Source organism: Pistacia vera, unplaced genomic scaffold, assembly GCF_008641045.1.
Source record: "Pistacia vera cultivar Batoury unplaced genomic scaffold, PisVer_v2 Contig286, whole genome shotgun sequence".
NCBI classification, from domain to species: Eukaryota; Viridiplantae; Streptophyta; class Magnoliopsida; order Sapindales; family Anacardiaceae; genus Pistacia; species Pistacia vera.
In genome coordinates this window covers 677,344-697,500 of record NW_022196097.1, presented here as the reverse complement: position 1 = coordinate 697,500, position 20,157 = coordinate 677,344, and the positions used below count along the sequence as shown (strand labels likewise).

Genomic DNA, 20,157 nt, shown 5'->3' with positions numbered 1-20,157 from the left:
TGTAATTAATTAGGAAACAAGCGATCTTAATTAATCTTACCATTAAACAACCCTAGACAAGCACTAAAGATTTAATCTAATGGCAGCCTTAAGAATTAGAGAAATCGATGAAGCTAAACAACACAAACACAAGTGGTTGTATTTAATTTAGCTGAATGTTCTTCTTAAGATTACTAATTCCTGACGTAGCAAATTATTAACCCTAATTGCTTCACAAGTTAGAGGGATCAAACAATTACGGATTTGATATCAAACTTAGCAGTAGATTGCAACAAATAATACACTAGTAGGCCTCTTAGTAATTAAATGCATCAATCATGAAGATATGCATAGAATAACATTCAATACTCAAACACAAAAATTGAACACTAAAATAAAATAGATTAGACCTCACAGTTGGCTGATTCCAAGGTCTCCGTTTCCGACAACCAAGTTACAAAGGTTTCAGCCGCTCATGGCCATAAATCAAAACTCCAAAGAGAAAATTGTAGAGAAGAGAAGAGAGAGGTGTGGTCCCCCTCAAAAACCCTAATCTCATCTCTCTAACAAAAATCTAGTTCAAGTATTTGAATCCCACTAAATCTAAATCTCCTAAAAGAAATATTCTAATATCCTAAAATAACATTAATCCTAATTTGATTCTAATTAATTGAAAACAAAATAAAATAGGAAAGTGGTGAATCTGAGCTGTAACTTACGTGCCACATGTCCTCAAATCTTCCAATAATAAACTGCCCAATTGATTTGCATGACAAGGCAAAATGCTCCAGGATGTCCAGTGCAGATGCGTCAACTTCAAACTCGATTACAATCTTGATTCAGTGAGTAGCTCTCCAAACTCAAAACATGAAAGCTGTAGATATATTTCTTAGCGTTCCACAGCATTTTCAATCATCTCAATCGGAGCTCGGATGAGAGATTTATGCTCAGATTACGAAACAATTTTGAAACTTTCCGAATTCACTTAATTAGTTTCGTTTTGCAATTAACGCCTCCATTTGCATCCTAAATCAAAATAGAATAATAATGAGTACATTTAGGCAGCAAATAAGTATAAAAGACTAGACATTAACGGGGGTAAATATGACATTTTGCATTCCCATCAGGCGACGAAGTAATGGTTTAGGTGGTTAGACCGGCTAGTCCAATCGATGACATCATCATGCAGATGTCAACTCAGCAAAAAAATTTAAAAAACTTGTAAACTTAATAAAAATTCATATTAAGTTTGTAACAATGCAACATCAAATCAAAGTTTGTAACAACTTACAAAATACAATTTCAATATCAAAATATCAATTCATAAAGAAATAGATAATCCTCAAATTCAAAGACATACAAAAAAGTGAAAACCAAAGTTACAAAATACAATTATCATTCATAATTCCACCAAACCACCATGGTAGCATCATGATTTCAATTTTCAACCCTAATTAATTCTAAGTTAATCAACTCTAAAAACTCATCATACATCTCAATTCCTACATATGAATAAAAATACAACAAATGAGTTAGAATGAAAACATAAATTACTACATTAATAAAAATAATCCATCTCAATTCATATATGCATTGGAATCATTTCCATAACATGAATTTAAAACGAAAACATACTTTATTCAGCCAATTATGTCAAACCCCTAAATTGATTATCCATATCATCATCTGAGTCATCATCATCAGCAGCAACGACATCACCTTATTAAATGCAGGTAATAATTGGCACAAGAATGAAGAATCTACTGAGAATGAGGTGATATTAGAAGTTAGAACACAAGCAAACAAAAAATGAATGAACCTCAAATCGATTTCATTAACTCAAGAGGAATTGGTAGGTCAACCTAGGTTTAAAAGAAAATGAATTCTTCAAGTAATTTCGCCTTCTTCCCTTTCTAGCTCTCCTTCTTCTTGAACATTACACAACTTCCAAAAATAAAATATTACATTTTACATTATTGAAAAGAAACCTTGAGTTAAATTCAAGGGGAGTGAGATGAGAGAAAGAAGATACATTTGAGATTTAGAGAAAGGCAAGGCACGTAGGCCCTATTTAAATTACATAACTTGAAAAACAATTAAGCTAGGTTCGTAGGCTTATGCACCATGCATATTCAAAACAAGAATCATGTATAAACAATCAAAACTAAATTTCGATTAGGTTGCTAAATTACAAGATACCCTTTGATTATTGGTAGTGTTGCCTTTAAGTCCAACAAGTTCTAAAATTTTCATTTTAGTCCCTTGTTAACGAGCATCACTCAATTTGGCCTCCAAAATGTTTATAACATGTAGCAACATTTTTAGAAAAACTATGGATTAAAAAATATCATGCAACAACATGATCACAACCCAAAATTCAGGCCAGTGCACCTTTACGTGGGTTGCCCAAAAAATCCAGATTTGGTGCACATTTTAACGTGCACCAGATCAGGCCCTTGGCTGAAAAAAAAAGTACCAACCATGACCAAGTGCTGGGAGCACTTGCCCAACACAAGGCATGCCAAAAACAACAGCCAACAGGAGGACATAATGCACAACTACTGCCCTTTGTGCTGTTGCACAAGGTTGTTATTGTGCCGTTTGCGGCGGCACAGCCCAAGGCCACATGATCCAATCCCCATGCACAATAGTGCACAATAGTGGAGCTGTTGTGTGTTGTTGCACGCAATCTGTCAACGAAAGTGCATGCAAACCCCACGTCATTATTCTGATGCCCTAAGGTATGAAATTCTACCCTTACAAGTAATTTTCTTTTCTAAATGGAAGAGTAAATGGTCATTTTGTATGGATTTCGAAAGGTGGCCATTATAAAGCATAAGGGGTGATGTCGTTGAAGAGAAATGAGGGTAGAAGGGTCATAGAGTAGATTGATAGGGTTAAATGGCTTAAGCGGTAACCAATGGTATAATTGTCTTTTCACACAAATCCATATGAATTATGTATCCATAAAATTGCACTAAGGGTAAATTAGTCATTTACCTAATGGGATTGCTTAATCACCAAGTGTTTAAAAGGAGTCAAATGACATTAAATGAGTGCTAATCATTATGTTGTGGTGGAAATGACCAAAACACCCTTATATGAAAAATTTATGCCAAATGACCCTTATGTCTAACTTTTAATGACCAATCACAATAGAGTATTAATAAAATAAAGTATCTATAAGGTTTTAAGAGAGAGGAGTCGGCCTTGTACACCTCAAATGCATTATCTTCTTCTCCCTCACTCAAATCCACCATTAAAGCCACTAATCCAAGCATTTTCCTCTCAAATTTTCTTATGGTTTCAAGTAATTTCTTGAAGGAGATCAAGATACACCTTAAGGAGATTCAATTTGAAGGGTTAAGGTAATCCCTAAAACCTTAGCTTGGTGAGTTTGAATGTATTTGATCCGAATCCAACCAATTTGCAACAACAAACAACACAAAATTATGCCCTAAACTCAAGGTTAAATTCGGCCAAACACAAATGGAGGCAATGTCACACTTACTTGCAATTTTAGGTTAAGACAAGAATGAACACTTCAAGCCTAAAGGAATTCTCCACCAACTTGAATCGATTCACCACCAAATCTCCTTGCCAAGACTTGGATAAAGAAATCTCAATAAGAACACAAAGTTCTCTCAATGGTTAAACCAAGTTTTTTTGATATTTCATGAACTACCTTTACAAGGAGAATAGTTGCCTTTATATAGGCAATTACAAGGTTAAAAGAGTAACATAGGGTAGCAAGGGTCGATCCCACGAAGAGTGTCTGGCCGATTTTTGATGATGTGAAAAGGCTGGGGGGTTTTGAGTAAAACAAAAAACAATCTTAGCCAAAAACAAAAACAAAACAATTCAATCGAAATCATTAATATAACGAAACTTGGTCTCTGTCAACATCCACCATCGAATCTTACAACTATCATTGATGCAAAAGTAATCAATTCTACTTGAATATTCACCTTGAATATTTTCCTCTCTCTCCTTAATTGTAATTAATTAGGAAACAAGCGATCTTAATTAATCTTACATTAAACAACCCTAGACAAGCCTAAAGATTTAATTAATGGCAGCCTTAAGAATTAGAGAAATCGATGAAGCTAAACAAACAAAACACAAGGGTTGATTTAATTTAGCTGAATGTTCTCTTAAGATTACTAATTCCTGACGAGCAAATTATTACCCTAATTGCTTCACAAGTTAGAGGGATCAAACAATTACGGATTTGATATCAACTTAGCAGTAGATTGCAACAAATAATACAATAGTAGAGCCTCTAGTAATTAATGCATCAATCATGAAGATATGCATAGAATAACATTCAATACTCAAACACAAAATTGAACACTAAAAAAATAGATTAGACCTCACGTTGTGCTTCAGGTCTCCGTTTCCGACAACCAAGTTACAAAGTTTAGCCGCTCATGGCCTAAATCAAAACTCCAGAAGAAAATTGTAGAGAAGAGAAGAGAGAGGTGTGGTCCCTCAAAACCTAATCTCATCTCTCTAACAAAAATCTAGTTCAAGTATTTGAATTCCACTAAATCTAAATCTCCTAAAAAATATTCTAAATCCTAAAATAACATTAATCCTAATTGATTCTAATTAATTAAAACCAAAATAAAATAGGAAAGTGGTGATCTGAGCGTAACTCGTGCCACATGTCCTCAAATCTTCCAATAATAAACTGCCCAATTGATTTGCATGACAAGGCAAATGCTCCAGGATGTCAGGCAGATGCGTCAACTTCAAACTGATTACAACTTGATTCAGTGAGTAGCTCTCCAAACTCAAACATAAAGTTGTAGTATATTTTTAGGTTCCACAGCATTTTCAATCATCTCAATCGGAGCTCGGATGAGGATTATGCCAGATTACAAAAACGTCGAAACTTCCGAATTCACTTAATTAGTTCCGTTTTGCAATTAACCTCCATTTGCATCCTAAATCAAAATAGAATAAAATGAGTACATTTAGGCAAAATAAGTATAAAGACTAAACATTAAGGGGGTAAATATGACATTTTGCATTCCCATCAGGCGACGAAGTAATGGTTTAGGTGGGTTAGACCGGCAGTCCAATCGATGAATCATCATGCAGATGTCAACTCAGCAAAAAAATTTAAAAACTTGTAAACTAATAAAATTCATATTATCAGTAGGGAAAACTAAGTCATTAACTTGTACCAAAACATCCTCAACTACACCCTTAGGATAGGCATTAGATCCATCAGCTAATTGAATCACAACACCAGTTTTATGCAAAGGTCCAAGTTTCAAAGAAGCATATATGGAATATGGCATGACATTTATAGAAGCTCCTAAGTCTATCATGGCCTTCTCAAACCTAGTGTTACCTATCGTACAAGAGATAGTAAACATATCTGGATCCTTCCACTTCGCTGGAAGTTTTCTCTAAATCACTGCAGAAACATTTTCTCCCACTCTCACCTTTTCACACCCCTTAAGTTTCTATTTCCTCTTAAGTGTACACAATTCTTTGAAGAATTTAGCATAGTGAGGTACTTGTTTAATAGCATCTAAGAGTGGAATATTTACCTTGCTTCTACGAAAAGTCTCATATATATCTCTGTTCTGCTCATCTTTTCTAGATTCTGCCAAAGCTTGAGGAAAAGGTGGTATTGGTTTATAATCGGACAGAGGTGGAAACTTACGCTTAGGAATGCCATCGTCGTTGGGAACGTTCTTGTCTACAATGATGTCTTTCACCTTTTCTCCCTTCGACGATGCAAGGGCTGCCTTTATTGGAATCTCAACCTCTTTACCACTTCTCAAAACGATCGCACTTACATTTTCTCTTGGATTTGCCACCGTTTGAGAAGGTAATTTCCCTGAACTTTATGCCTCCAGCTTACTGATTGCGGTTGCCATCTGCCTTATCTGATTCTCCAAACTTTGAACATTGGCCCTCGTCTCCTATTGAAACTGCAAAGTATTAGTAGCAAGAGACTTAACAATATCTTCTAAAGACATACCAGAATTAGCAGTTTGGTCTGATTGTTGTCTAGGGGGGTATGGCTGCTTGTACTACTAGTAATTTGGGCGGTTTTGATGGTGGGGCTGATTCACTTGTGGATTCCCATAGCCAAGATTAGGGTGATCCCTCCATCCAGGGTTATATGTGCTTGAATAAGGATCATACTTCCTTTGCGGTTGTCCAGGAAAACCACCTGCTGCATTCACTTGCTCAACAGGCTCCTCTTGAGGAGTTGGGCACATATCTGTTGGATGCCCTACTACCAAACAAATTCCACAAGCCTTCACTGTTTGCATGTTACCTACAGCCATTTGACGAACAAGAGAAGTTAGACTCGAGATTTTTTGTTCTAGGGAGGAAATATTTACCTCATTATCATGCCTAGATGGAAGGTCAAGCTTACTGCCAAACTGTTGAGAATTGGCGCCATATTTGCAATCAAGTTTCTCGCGGCCTCAAGAGTTTTATCCACCAAAGCTTCTCTACTTGCAGCATCAATCATGCTTCTATCAGTGTATGTAAGGCCCTCATAGAAGTACTGGATCAGTAATTGCTCACTAATCTGATGATGGGGGCAGCTTGCACACAATTTCTTAAAGCGTTCCTAGTATTCATGTAGGGACTCTCCGTTATGCTGCCTTACACCACAAATTTCTTTCCGGATGTTGGCTGCCCTCGAAGCTGGGAAATATTTCTCCAGAAATAATCTCTTCACTCGTTCCATGTGGTTATAGTTCCGGAGGGTAGATAATAGAGCCAATCCTTAGCCGAATCCTTCAAAGAAAACAGGAAAGCTCTTAATTTAATTTGCTCCTCGGTCACCCTCGTAGGTTTCATACTCGTGCAAACCACATGAAGCTCCTTTAGATGCTTGTGAGGATCTTCACCTGCAAGACCATGAAAAGTGGGCAAGAGATGTATTAGTCTAGATTTTAATTCAAAAGTATTAGTAGCATCTAAAACAGGAAACGTTATGCATAAAGGTGTTTGATTCAAATCAGGAGCAGCAAAGCTCTTTCAAAGTCTGATTTCCAGCCATGACGTCCTCCTCTCCTAAATCAAAGTTGCTAGCAAATTGGGAATCAAGAGCCAAATTGCTTTCTTCAGAATTTCTCCGAGCTTCCTTCCTTAACCTGCGCAAAGTGCTCTCAATTTCTGGATCGAATGTTAAATCACCAAGATGAGAGGACCTAGTCATACAACAAAAAACCTCATAAAAGAATTAGAATAAATGACAAAAAATGAAAACTAACTAGAAAATTAAAAAAAAAAAAACAAAAAAAGGCCAGAAACACAAAAACGCCAAAAACCCTATCAAAACATTCGAATTTTGCCTCAAGAGGGTGGGGCTAGAATATTTTCTAGTGTTGCTCAGAATTTTGTTTTCTTCGAAACGGGTACTCACAGCACTCCTAACTCAACCAAAATGTTCCTTACGAATAGTACTACTGTTCATCCAGAACAGTATGACTGTTCACAGTTTTTTTTCTGCAAAATAAAAAAAATAACAAAAACGCAATAAAAAATCACAAAAAAAAAAAAAAAAACTAGAATCACTCCCCGGCAACGGCGCCAAAATCTGGTGTGTTGTCGTAGGCAAACAAGATTAAAAACCTTCCTAACCTAATTACTGAACTGTAAATATGGTAAGCAAGGGTCGATCCCACGAAGAGTGTCTAGCCGAATTTTCGATGATGTGAACAAGGCTGGGGGGTTTTGAGTAAAACAGAAAACAATCTTAGCAAAAGCAAAAACAAAAAAACAATTCAAATCGAAATCGATTAATATAACGAAACTTGGTCTCAGTCAACATCCACCATCGAAATCTTACAACTGATCATTGATGCAAAATTGAATCAATTCATACTTGAATATTCACCGTTGGAATTATTTTCCTATCCCTCCTTAGTTGTAATTAATTAGGAAATAAGCGATCTTAATTAACCTTGCTACTAAACAACCTTAGACAAACGCTAAAGATTTAATCTAGTGGCAGCCTTAAGAACTAGAGAGATCGATGAAGCTAAACAACACAAACTCAAGCGGTTGCATTTAATTTAGTCGAGTGTTCCTCTTATGATTACTAATTCCTGACGCAGCAAATTAATAACCCTAATTGCTTCACAAGTTAGAGGGATCAAACAATTACAGATTTGATATCTAACTTAGCAGTAGATTGAACAATTAATAAACTAGTAGGCCTCCTAGAAATTAAATAAAACAATCATTAAAATAAGCATAGAAGAACATCCAATACTCAAAGCATAAAATTGAACACTAAAAACAGATAGATCGCACAGATTTATTGATCCCGAGGCCTCCGTTTCCTTCGACCAAGTTATAAAAGTTTTAGCTGCTCATGGCCATAAACAAAACTCAAAGAAAGAAAAAGTCCAGAGAAGAGAAGAGAGAGGCGTGGTGTCTTTTCCAAAACCTAATCTCATCTCTCTTTTAAAAATATCTAAATTCGAATTCTATTTCTACTCAATCTCCTCAAAATATTCTAATATCCTAAAGTAACATTTATCCTAATCTGATTAATTGGAAATAAAATAATAAAGTCCTAAAATAAAATAGGAAAGTGGTGATTCTGAGCTTTAACTTGCGTGCCACATGTCTTCAAATCTTCCAATAATAAACTGCCCAATTGATTTGCATGACAAGGCAGAATGCTCCAGGACGTCGGCAGTGCAGGTATGTCAACTTCAAGCCCGATTACAACCTTGATGCAGCGAGTATATCTCCAAACTCAAAACATAAAAGTTGTAGATCTATTTCTTATGGTTCCACTTCATTTTGAATCATCTGAATCGGAGCTCGGACGAGAGAGTTATGCCCAGATTACAAAACAATGGCGAAACTGTCCGAATTCACTTAATTAGTTCCGTTTTGCAATTAACACCTCCATTTGCATCCTAAATCAAAATAGAATAATAATGAGTACATTTAGGCAGCAAATAAGTATAAAAGACTAGACATTAAGGGGTGGTAAATATGACATTTTGCATTCTCATCAGATTTTCTTCACATTTTTCTCAAAATAACTTTAACAAAAATTCAACTAAGGGCCAACCAACCAATATTAACAATATATCAACCCAAATAAAAACAAAACAATAAACATTCAAGCAATACACCATAACTTAGCTATGTACCTCAAGTGGGGCGTTACATCTCAACACCCTTTTTGCAGTCTTGAAGTGTGTCTCAGTTGGTTGACTCATAAACTTGGGCAGCAAGCTAGTGGCATACATCAAACCTGGTCTAGTTGTTGTCAAGTATAGCAGACACCCTATCAAACTTCTGTATAATTCTTCATCAACCTTCTCACCATCATCATCCTTTGACAGTTTCAAATTTGGAATCAATGGCAGATTCACTGGTTTGCAATTCTCCATGCAGAATTTTTTCAGAACTTCATTTGCATACTTTCTTTGATTCACAAAGATGCCATGCACATCTTGATCAATTTCCATTCCAAGAAAGTAGGACATGACACCCAAATCAGTCATTTCAAACTCATTTGCATGGATTTCTTGAACTCATCCACTTGAGCTTGATTGCTTGAAGATCATCCATATACAGAGAAATGATCATCACATCATCTTCAGCTTCTCTAACGTACAAAGTATATTCATTTGGACTCCTCACAAAGTCCAAGTTGAGCAGGTGGTCATTAATCCTGCTGTACTAGGCCCTTGGTGCCTGTTTTAGGCCATACAAGGCCTTCTTCAGTAAATACACATTTCCTTCTTCTCCTTGGACCACATATCCCTTAGGTTGTTCAATGCAAATTTCCTCATTTAACCAGCCATTCAAGAAGGTAGATTTTACATCCATTTGGTAAACTTTCCAAGAGAATTGAGCTGCCACTGCAAGTAGCAGCCTGATAGTGTCATGCCGAGCAACAAGAGCAAATGTTTCCTAGAAATCCACTCCATATTGCTGAGCAAATCCCTTAACCACAAGCCTGGCCTTATGCTTCATAACTAACCCATCCGGATTTACCTTTTTTTCTGAAAATCCATTTCACCTGAATCACCTTTCTGTTTTCTTGTCTATCCCCTAGCTTCCATGTAATGCCCCACTTCAGGTACATAGCTAATGTTTCTTCTTTTTCTCTTATTTGAGTTGGTTTATTAGTATTATTGTTTGGTTGACCTTTGATTGAGTGGTATGTTGAATACTTGCCCTGAAATTGGTCGAAATAGAAGGAGTTCAGTGTTCCAGGATTCGCCGGGGTGAAGAAGAATCTTCGCCACGGCGAAGAGGTGTTGAAGCCACGGGAAACTGCTGGACAGTTTCGCCGCGGCGACAGAATCTTCTTCGCCGCGGCGACGGGCCGACCAAAATGTTAAGTTTTAGATATTTTCTTCCCTAAGGGCATTTTGACCATTCTACCCCTAATTAGCAGGAAAAGTGGGGAATAAAATGTAAGGAATTTTCATGGAGAATATGTTGATATGGGGGTGTGTTTGTAATGAATCAAAGGATATAGATGGAATTCCCAAGGAAGAGTATGGGCAAAATAGGAATGCTTGTGCATAAATTGCATTAAAAGGAATTAAGTCATTGCAAACCCTTCATTCTTCTTCCCTATCGCCACTCTCCTTTCTTATTTCCTCTCAATTTCTCTTTCATTTGTTCAAGGATTTTTAGAGGGCTTTTGGAGTGTTTTTGGGGTAGAAAATCAACCTAAGGCATCCTAAGGTAAGGAGTCTTGCTTTGGATGTGAAGCTTTGTGAGATTTTATGAATATTTGAATATTGAGGTCTTTTGGTTCATTTGTTTAAAGAGTAGAGAAAAATCAAGCAAACCAAGAGAAAGGAAGAGCTAGTGAGATCTCTCCATACCAAGGTAAGTAAATCCCAACCCAAGTTGAGATTTGAGAATTTTCTTGATTTGGGTTTTCATAGCAATTATGTATGTATGTTATATACATGTTATATGCTATGTTATTGAGTTTTAAATGGAGATTATTATTGCTTGTGGTTGTTCATACACTTCAAATGTGAGAAGTGAGATATGGGTTGGAAATGTAGTTTGAGATGGAATTGAAGGATATTGAGAAATCCTTTTTGGAAGTGATATTCTATGGCAGGGATTATGGCTATGTGAGGGAGTTTTCTCCCATTTTGGATGGTTAGAGAAAGACATGAATATGTATAGTAGAGTTTTGTATGCACTTGAGTTGTTTGATGAAATGCCTATAGAGGTTTGAGTATGAGTAGTGAACCTTAATCTTGCAACATTGCATGTTGGCATTTCATAAGTGCATTAGTGGAGATGAACCATCCATAGGCATTAATTGTGCATTGAGAAGTGATTAAGAAAGAGTAGGAAACTTGTGTTATGCACTTGTCTATGAGTAGAGAACTTTGTGAATGCAACTACTCTAAGAGTAGAGAGAATAAGAAGTGCTAGAGTAGAGTGAATGAGAAGAGTATTAGAAAGGGTTGATGCTTTATGATCAATCACCAAAAGTTATTAGAAATGGGTTGATGCTTTGTGATCATCACCCGACAGTTATTAGAAATGGGTTGATGCTTTGTGATCATCACCCGACAGTTATTAGAAATGGGTTGATGCTTTGTGATCGTCACTCGAAAGTCATGAGGAACGGGTAGGTGCTTTGTGGTCTCCACCCGATTGTTACTAAAACCGGGTAGGTGCTTCGTGATCCCCACTCGGTAGTCACTAAGAGCGGGTTGGTGCTGTGTGAACTCCACCCGACAGTCATGAAGAGCGAGATGGTACTGTGTGAATGCCATCCGGCCGTACCTCCGGTAAGATGAGGCCATGACGTTTAGTAGAAAGCAACATAAAGTGTGAGGAAAGAATTAAGAGAAATACATACGGGGATAGACAGATACAGGGTTTACTTATTGAGCATTATTTTGTGCTCACCCCGTTATTTTCCTTTGTGGATGCAGGAACTAGGTGAGGATGCAGTCAGAGGGGCGTCGGCAAGCGAGGAGCAATAGCTACACTGTTTCCCCTGTTTTGTCTTTTTAAATGGCATTTTGTAAATAATGCTCTTTGTGTATAAAAGACTTATTACGTATAATAAAAAGAACAGTTTTGGGCCCATTTTCTATTATTATTATGCATGCATTGTACTAGTTCACAGCAGTTGTTACATTCCAAGTCTGATTTTTTTCAATCATTACAAGCTCCTCCTGCATGGCAATCCTCCAAGATTCTGATTTTGCAGCCTCTGAATAGCTTGAATGTTCCATTTGTGCAAAGTTGCATTTGTCATATACATCGGCTAGAGTCTTAGTTCCTCTAACAGCAACCTCTTCATCTAATTCCTCCCATAAGTCTTCTTCAATTTGATCAGCTTGAACCTTACTCAGTTGAGATTTTGTTTCAAGATCAGCTTTACATTTTTTCCCAATTCCAAACTCCACTCTCATCTATTGTAACATCTCGGGACACCACCACTTTCCTTGAGTCAGGAATGTAAATTCTGTAGGCTTTGGATTGGCTGCTGTAGCCAATAAATATTCCTGTCATTGCCTTATCCTCCAGCTTTGTCCTCTTTGTAGGTGGCACTAGGACATAACATATGCTACCGAGGATCTTCAGTTCATCCACTACTGGTCTGACTCCAGTCCAAGCTTCAAAAGGTGTTTGATTACTCAAGGCTTTAGTGGGGAGTCGATTGAGTAAGTAGACACTTTTGTTTACAACCTCTGCCGAAAAAAATTTGGGAAGATTTTTCTCAGCCATCAAGCATCTTTCCATTTCCATGACTGTCCTATTTCTTCTCTCACAAACTCCATTCTGTTGTGGAGTATAGGGGCTGCTGAATTGATGTATAATTCTAGCTTCTATGTAGATTTTTTCAAACTCTTGAGAAGTGTATTCAGTGCCATTATCACTTCTCAAGGTTTTAATGGATTTTCCTGTTAGGTTTTCTACTTCCAGTTTGAATTTTTTGAATCCTCCAGCCACCTCACTTTTCTGCCTTAGAAAGTAAACCCAGCCCATTCTAGACCAGTCATCTATGAACAATATAAAGTACTTGCTCCCATTTAGTGATAAGGTTTGCATGGGGCCTCATACATCCGAGTGAACAAGTAGGAGTTTTTAGAAGCTCTCCAGGCTTGATTCATTGGAAAGGTTTTCCTCCTCATTTTGCCTAATTGACACACTTTACTGACACCTCTCGATTGTTCAACAATAGGTAGATTCAGGGCTAATTTTTTTGATTGCATTTCCCTTAGATTTCTATAATGTACATGTCCTAAACTGTTGTGCCATATTTCAGTTTCATCCTCTCTAACATTGCATGCTTTGTGTTGGGTAACTCTCCACATAATTGGAAAGCTTTTCCGTACCATTTTCACTCTCATAATCTCATTTCCCTCACTGTCTTGAATAATGTCGGATTGTTTTTGAAAGTGTAGTGCAAAATATTTTTCCAACTTTGTCCCACATTCAAAAAACTTTGACTTATATTAGGTGCATAAAGTACATTTGAGATTAGTTTTGTACCTTTTGGAGTTTGAATTGCAACATCTCCTTTTCCTCTTGCTTCCACACATTCTCTATTTCCAACTTTAATCTTTGACCGATGAGAGTGATCTATGTTCACAATGCTACTCAAATCTGGTGTCATGTGATGTGTGCATCCATTGTCAATTAACCAAGTATCATCACAAGCTTGGATCAAGTTGGATGAGGCCATAAACAGCTGCTCTGTCTCCTACCCTGCTGTTGTTCATCAGTTGTTTGAGCTTGCTGTTGGACTGCTCTCCCTTGTTTTTGCACACTCTTTCAATATGGCCAAACTATTTGCAGGCCATACATTGTATACCAGGTCTAAACTAGCATTTGTCCTCTACATGTCCATTCCTTTTACAATGAGAACAAGTTGGAAAATTCTTCATCTCACCAGCTTTGTTCCATTGGTTATGAGACCTTTCTTTTCCTCTCTTTTCTCCAGCAAACTTTCTGCAATTCCCTTGTATAGACTTGCCCTTATGAGTTGCTAACATTGCCCCTTCATTTGCATCCTCTAGCCTTAGGAGCCTTCTCTGCTCTTGTGCCTGTAGAGCATGGACCAGCTCAGTCAATGTGATCTGAGTCAGGTTCTTTGAGTCCTCCAAGGATGAGATCTTAGCTTCAAACCTTTTCGGCAAGCTCACCATCACCTTCTCCACTATTCTGTTGTCTGACATCTCCACTCCAAGTAATCTGATTTTGTTAACAATATTCATCAGCCTATTAACATATTCCTTCACTTTCTCAGCCTCCTGCATTCTTAATGTTTCAAACTCCCTTCTCAAATTCAGAACTTGCATGTTTCTTGTAGTATCACTTCCCATGAACTCCTCCCTCAACTTGTCCTATGACTCTTTGGCTGTTTCGCATGCCATAATTCTTGTGAAAACAAGATATGTGATAGCTGAGTGAATGTGAGACAAGGCTCTTGGAGCCTTCGAAGCTTCCTCTTCATGCATTCGGATTTGATTGAGAGTGGGATTTGGTCCCAACTGAGGGGGTTGTTTCTCTTCTTCTACATATTGCCAGAGTCCTTGGCCCCTCAGGTATGCTTTCATTTTGACGGACCATATATGGTAGTGTTCACCATTGAACACAGAAGGTAGAAGGGAAGCTGTTGGAGTGGTCATTTGTTCAAGAAAAAATAGGTCTGATGCAAGGCTGTTTTTTGGAGAGGTAGATGAGTTGTTTTGGAGAAGAAAGATTCAGATTTTTGGTTGGAATTAACTTAGCTCTGATACCATGTTAATGTTTTTACACCGGAGATAACAAAGAAAAGAAAGAGAGCAAAATGAGAATAAAAAATGTTGCGTTTTTGCTGCATTACCAACTTAGCTTACATTACAACTAATAAAGCAAAATGTTACACTGTTTACACCAACTTTGCAGTCATATAATAACCTGGATTAATCTAAAGCCACACACTTAATACGAACTAACAACAACTATTGCAGCACATCCCTTATAATCTGGAATACATATCTACCAATACAAAATAAGTTAAACTTTGCTGCATGTCAAAATGGAGCCCGGGAAATTGCCTTCAGGTTTGTCGCCGACTCATGTTCAAAAACACTTAGTAAACTGCAGCATTTCTAGCCAAGTATCAATGTTCAATAGATTCCTCTTGTCTCCCTTATCTCATAATATATATTGAGCATATGGCAACAAAAGGAAAGGAAAATTGAACCGAACAATCAATTTCCAGGCCTTCTCATTTCCAAAGGAAGAAAAAATGGCCCCTTCTTACCATACTCGCTCTAACAATTTCCCTTCTAGACCATGCCCTCTCACTTCAGAAGTTGATCAGCATTTGAGAAGATTAAGAGCTTCTTAATCTACTTCTACATCATCATCATCAATCAACCATCAGATAAATGGCCTTCAAGATTTGCATGATTGTGTTGATAAGTTGCTACAACTGTCCCACATTCAGCAAAATGATTTGGTTGATGAGTTGTTGAATGGATCTCTAAGACTCTTGGATATTTGTGGCATTGCTAAGGATTCCTTGTTACAAACCAAAGAGGCTATATAGGAACTTCAATCAATTTTCCATAGAAGGAGGGGTGATGATATTGAACTTATAGGTGCGGTTAAGAAATACCTGACCTCTAAGAAGACAGTGAAAAAGACAATCCAAAAGGCCTTGAAGAATTTGAAATCATAAAACCAAAGCTCCTCCCCAATCAACAAGGAAAACAAGACGAAGGCCACAACTAGCCTTTTAAAATAGGTTGAAGCAATCACATTCAATGTGATTGAATCTTTGTTGTCCCTTATCTCAAGGCGAAGGAAGCTAAGCAGTTGGTCAGTAGTTTCCAAGCTAATGCTCCCAAAAAAGGTGGCATTTGAGGAAACAAACACAAATGAGTTTGAAGAGATGAATGCTAAATTATCTATCCTCAACGGTCACAAGACAAGCAAATCTGAAAACATCTAGAACCAGCTTAAAGAAATGGAGTCAAATGTTCAACATTTTGAAGATGGACTCGAGTCCTTGAGCGGGCGTTTGACCAAAACTAGAGTCTCTCTTCTCAACATCCTCTACAATTAGATTACAAAATTTTGATACTCTATACTTGTAGTTCAATCAAAGATACTTGTATATTCTGTTGATATTAAATAAATTATACACACAAACAACTTTTTTCCTCTATATCCTATCTTTCCCTCCCTCCCCCCCTGAAGATAGTTTACTTTTAGAGCTAAAATTGATTAGTTGATTATACTTGGCTATCTATTTCCTTGTGCTGAAACTAGCATTCTACCAATAACAGTTGACTTTTTTTTTTTCAATGTTTATCTCATGAATGAATGAACTCGATAACTTAAATGATTAAACCTATGAAGAATTAAGTAAAAGAAAAAAAAAAGAGTAAATAAAAAACTTAATAGGGTGATTACTTTGCTTTAAAACATTTTTTGTTTTAACCCATAAAAGCCATAGGTTTCAAAATAGATCAATACTAACTCATAGAATCTTTCTTAGTGTTTTCCAACAAGTTCCGCAAATGTAACGTTCTAGGCTTTGAGAAATACTGAAAATATAACTCCAAAGTGTTCCAAATTTCATATGCACTTGTGTATTTGGAACCGCCTAAACATAGGTTCAGAAATAGATGAAATTAACTAGTTCAGTAGAAATTGATCGGTCTTTTTCTATTCAAAATACTTAGGGTTAGGTTTCTTGATTATTCGTTCAGAATCTAATATTTGTTCATTTAAAAACATGGAAGGGCAAACATTCACACCTATGATGAAGTCATCAAGCTTATATGAAGTGAACGCAGGTAGAACTTGAGATCTCCAGTAGTTGTAGTTTCTCTCACTAAGCTTGACTGACAGAGTTGGAAGAGAAGAATGAGCAATTGAACTCATTGCGCTTCCATTATCAGTTTGCTTGTTAACTATCTTTGAGCTGGAATTCAAGGATCCAAAATTCAGATTAGCCATGGACCCTTGTCAATAGGCTCTGATACCATAAAGATTCTTGAAGGTTATTAGGTGGATTTGAAAGAAAGATTAAAGCACAATGAAGAAATTAAGAGAGAGATAGAGAGAGAGAGAGAAAGTTAGTTGAGCTGAAATGAAAGAGAAATTATTTTCATTAATTTTTCACTAACTGATTTCAGTACAATGGGGACAATTTATATAAAGATCGTTGAGTACAGAAATGCACCGTATTGAGTTAAGTTTCTGTTTCTTACATTTTAGTCCCTTTGCCCAATATTTCCCCTTAAACAAAGCATCTCCCCCTATTCGGCCAACTTCACCCTTCAACACTAAAGTGGCCAAATATGGCTGAATTATGTCAATTGGCCAAATTCAGCAATTTAGACAGAACCTTGTATGCTAGAATCTGGTTGAATTTGGCTGAATCGTAGGGTTTCAGCCAAAAACCCGCTTCTTCTGCTCCAAATGACCTATAATGCTTTGCCAACAAGGATTCAAATCAACCGAAACCCTCTATGGACCAAAAAACGCAGGTCCCCATTTATTTTTCACTACCAAGAACCATTAAAACCACCCAAATTTGCACCATGAAACAACAATCAACCCCATCTTACATTCAAAACCAAAAACTTCGACAAAACCTAAATCTAAAACCCAAAATCAACTAAAATTCAATTAAAATCGACTGAAATCATTGACCAAATTGAATAACAAAATCAGTTTCTAGATGGGTTTTCAAAGTTTTCAATAGCGAGAATGGTTAGGACGGTTTTGAAGAAGATGAGTGAATGTTTAGGTTTATTAATTAATATGTGAGAGCATTTTCATCGTTCAAATTTGTGTGTAAAATGGGATTGTTCTATTTCTTGAGAAGGTTTTCAAAAAGTGCTAGATTTCAATTCCCTACCTAAAATAGTGTCATTTTATATAATTTCTCATAAAATTTCAACAAAAATTTAAAGCAAAAAAAAAAAAAGAGATAAATTTCTCATATATTTTTTTTTTCGGTCAATAGGTAAGTGCATCAATAAATATAAGTCAATAACTCAAATAATAGCTAGCCTAACATGTAGTTGGCATCAATAGGTATAATCCTGTAAATATAAAATTTGTTAGAGTAGATGCCCTAGAGCCAATCAATTATTGTAGAGTTGACTCTTTGTAATAATGTTCATTAATCAATAAAAAGGCATTTTATTCTATATCGCGTAAATCATTATTATTGCAATATGTATTGATATATGTCCTTAGAATGGTAGAGCCGTGACGAGGGTATCAAGTGTTTCAAATCTTGATAGTGAGAACCCTATNCAGAAGGGTTGGGCAACACTGTCGAGTTACTATTTTGTGACTTCATTATATTATGTAAAGATTTGTATATAAAGAAAAATTAATTATGGGCCCATTATTTCATACTCATCTATATTTATATATTTTCTTATAATATTTTTTATTTTCTGAGTATACTAGCTAGAGAGAAAGTATTACAATAAAAGGCATGGTTTGTATCATGTAAATCATATTCCATATGTATGAGTTAATATATGTTTTTAGAGTGGTTGAACCGTGACAAGGGAATCAAGCAGTGATAAGTCTTGATTGTGAGATCTCTATGATCACATTTGGTGGCCATTCTAGAAACATCTGTAGTCCTAGTATTATCCTGACTTAGGGTACAAATAATATGGTAAGGCTATCATAGTGTTGAACGGCACAGATCTTCCATGTCAAGGTTTTTTTGTTACAACTTGGTGTGACATATAAGTGCTTATTATTCATGAGTCCACCGAACTGGCCAATACAGACGATTCCATGTAGATAGTGTAGGTTTTTGGATCGTTTACGCAGCGGAAATATAAAAAATTTCAATCACAAAATCCATAAGACCAATGATCCAATTACAGATCTACATCAATTTAATACAAGAAAAATATTTAAATCAAGTTAAATGTCATACCAACGTGTGAAGGCTCCTCCAATTGATGTGATTCGCTCCCACTCCAAGTTAGGAATGAACTCTTGGCATCCACGCGAAGACGGGACACAAGTCATTGAGGAACTATTAGGCTAGGTAATTCACTCAACTAAAAGGATAAAAATCTTCAGAATTTTTCTTGGGAAGAAAAATTCTTTCTCACAAAAGGTGTTCATGTTTTGAGAGAGAAAGAGAGAGGGTGGCTAGGGTTTTTAATAGAATGAATTATTTCATTTTAATTTTAGTTGTACTTAAAATAGTGCACACTAAAACCTTATTCCAAATTGGAATAGCCATCTATTCCAATTGGATATTGGAATAGATTACCCTTGCAACCTGATGCATATTTTTGACAAACATGCAATGTCTAGCAAGTGCATTAGTTGCAAAAATTAATAAAATGATGAGAAGAATATTGTTCCCACGAGAATTGCGTGTTAAGTACTAATTTTCCTTGTTTTGTAACTAATTGAAGAACACAAAGATTTTTGGATTTGTGGGAGACAAAAACAGAAATTAACACAAAATCAATAGCGTAAATTTAAATTCTAACAAATTAAGAAAATATCAACTAATTACAAAAATATCAATTCAAGACAAAGAGGTTAGGGTTTGACTTCACTAAGTTACTCTGATTCAATCTGCGGTTGATGTTGCTTTTAAACTCTCCTGCAAGGATTATAAATCAAATTCCCTAAGTTGTAAAACATACCTTCTCACGCTATATTTTCCTACTTATCCCTATTAAGCTTCCGCACCCAAGAAAATGAAGATTAATAGTTCAAAGTCTTTTAAACTAAATGGAACCCTAAAGTGATTTCATAGATCGCCAAACCTATCTCTAGCGTTCATTAAACAATGGTATTTACTCTGAGAGGCTAACACATGAATCATTTCTTAGTCTCATGATGCTCAACATTTAATTGAAATAAAGAAAACTCAGCCTTCAATTTCATTAAGAAAAAGAATAAATACAAAATCCAATGCAATAGAACATAAAAACAACATCTATTAAAGATTAAACCATTGTAACCAAAGTTAGGTCAAAACCCTAACCCAAAAGTGGGTTAGTGTTAGAGTAGGTGCCCTAGAGCCAATCAATTATTGTAGAATTGACTCTTTGTAATAATGTTCATTGATCAATAAAAGGCATTTTATTCTATATCGCGTAAATCATTATTGTATGTATTGATATATGTCCTTAGAATGGTAGAACCATGACGAGGGTATCA

At 36.2% G+C, this 20,157-nt stretch overlaps 1 protein-coding gene across 1 annotated transcript; it reads right to left on the bottom strand.

Moving 5' to 3' along the window:
- Positions 1-5,856: 5,856 nt before the first annotated feature.
- Positions 5,857-9,494, bottom strand: LOC116134356 (uncharacterized mitochondrial protein AtMg00810-like). The gene is made up of 2 exons (XM_031420036.1): positions 9,242-9,494; positions 5,857-5,930 (listed from the first exon to the last, which is right to left on the bottom strand). Exons 1-2 carry the CDS (start codon positions 9,492-9,494, stop codon positions 5,857-5,859), a joined length of 327 nt encoding a protein of 108 aa, XP_031275896.1.
- Between the last annotated feature and the right edge of the window lie 10,663 nt (positions 9,495-20,157).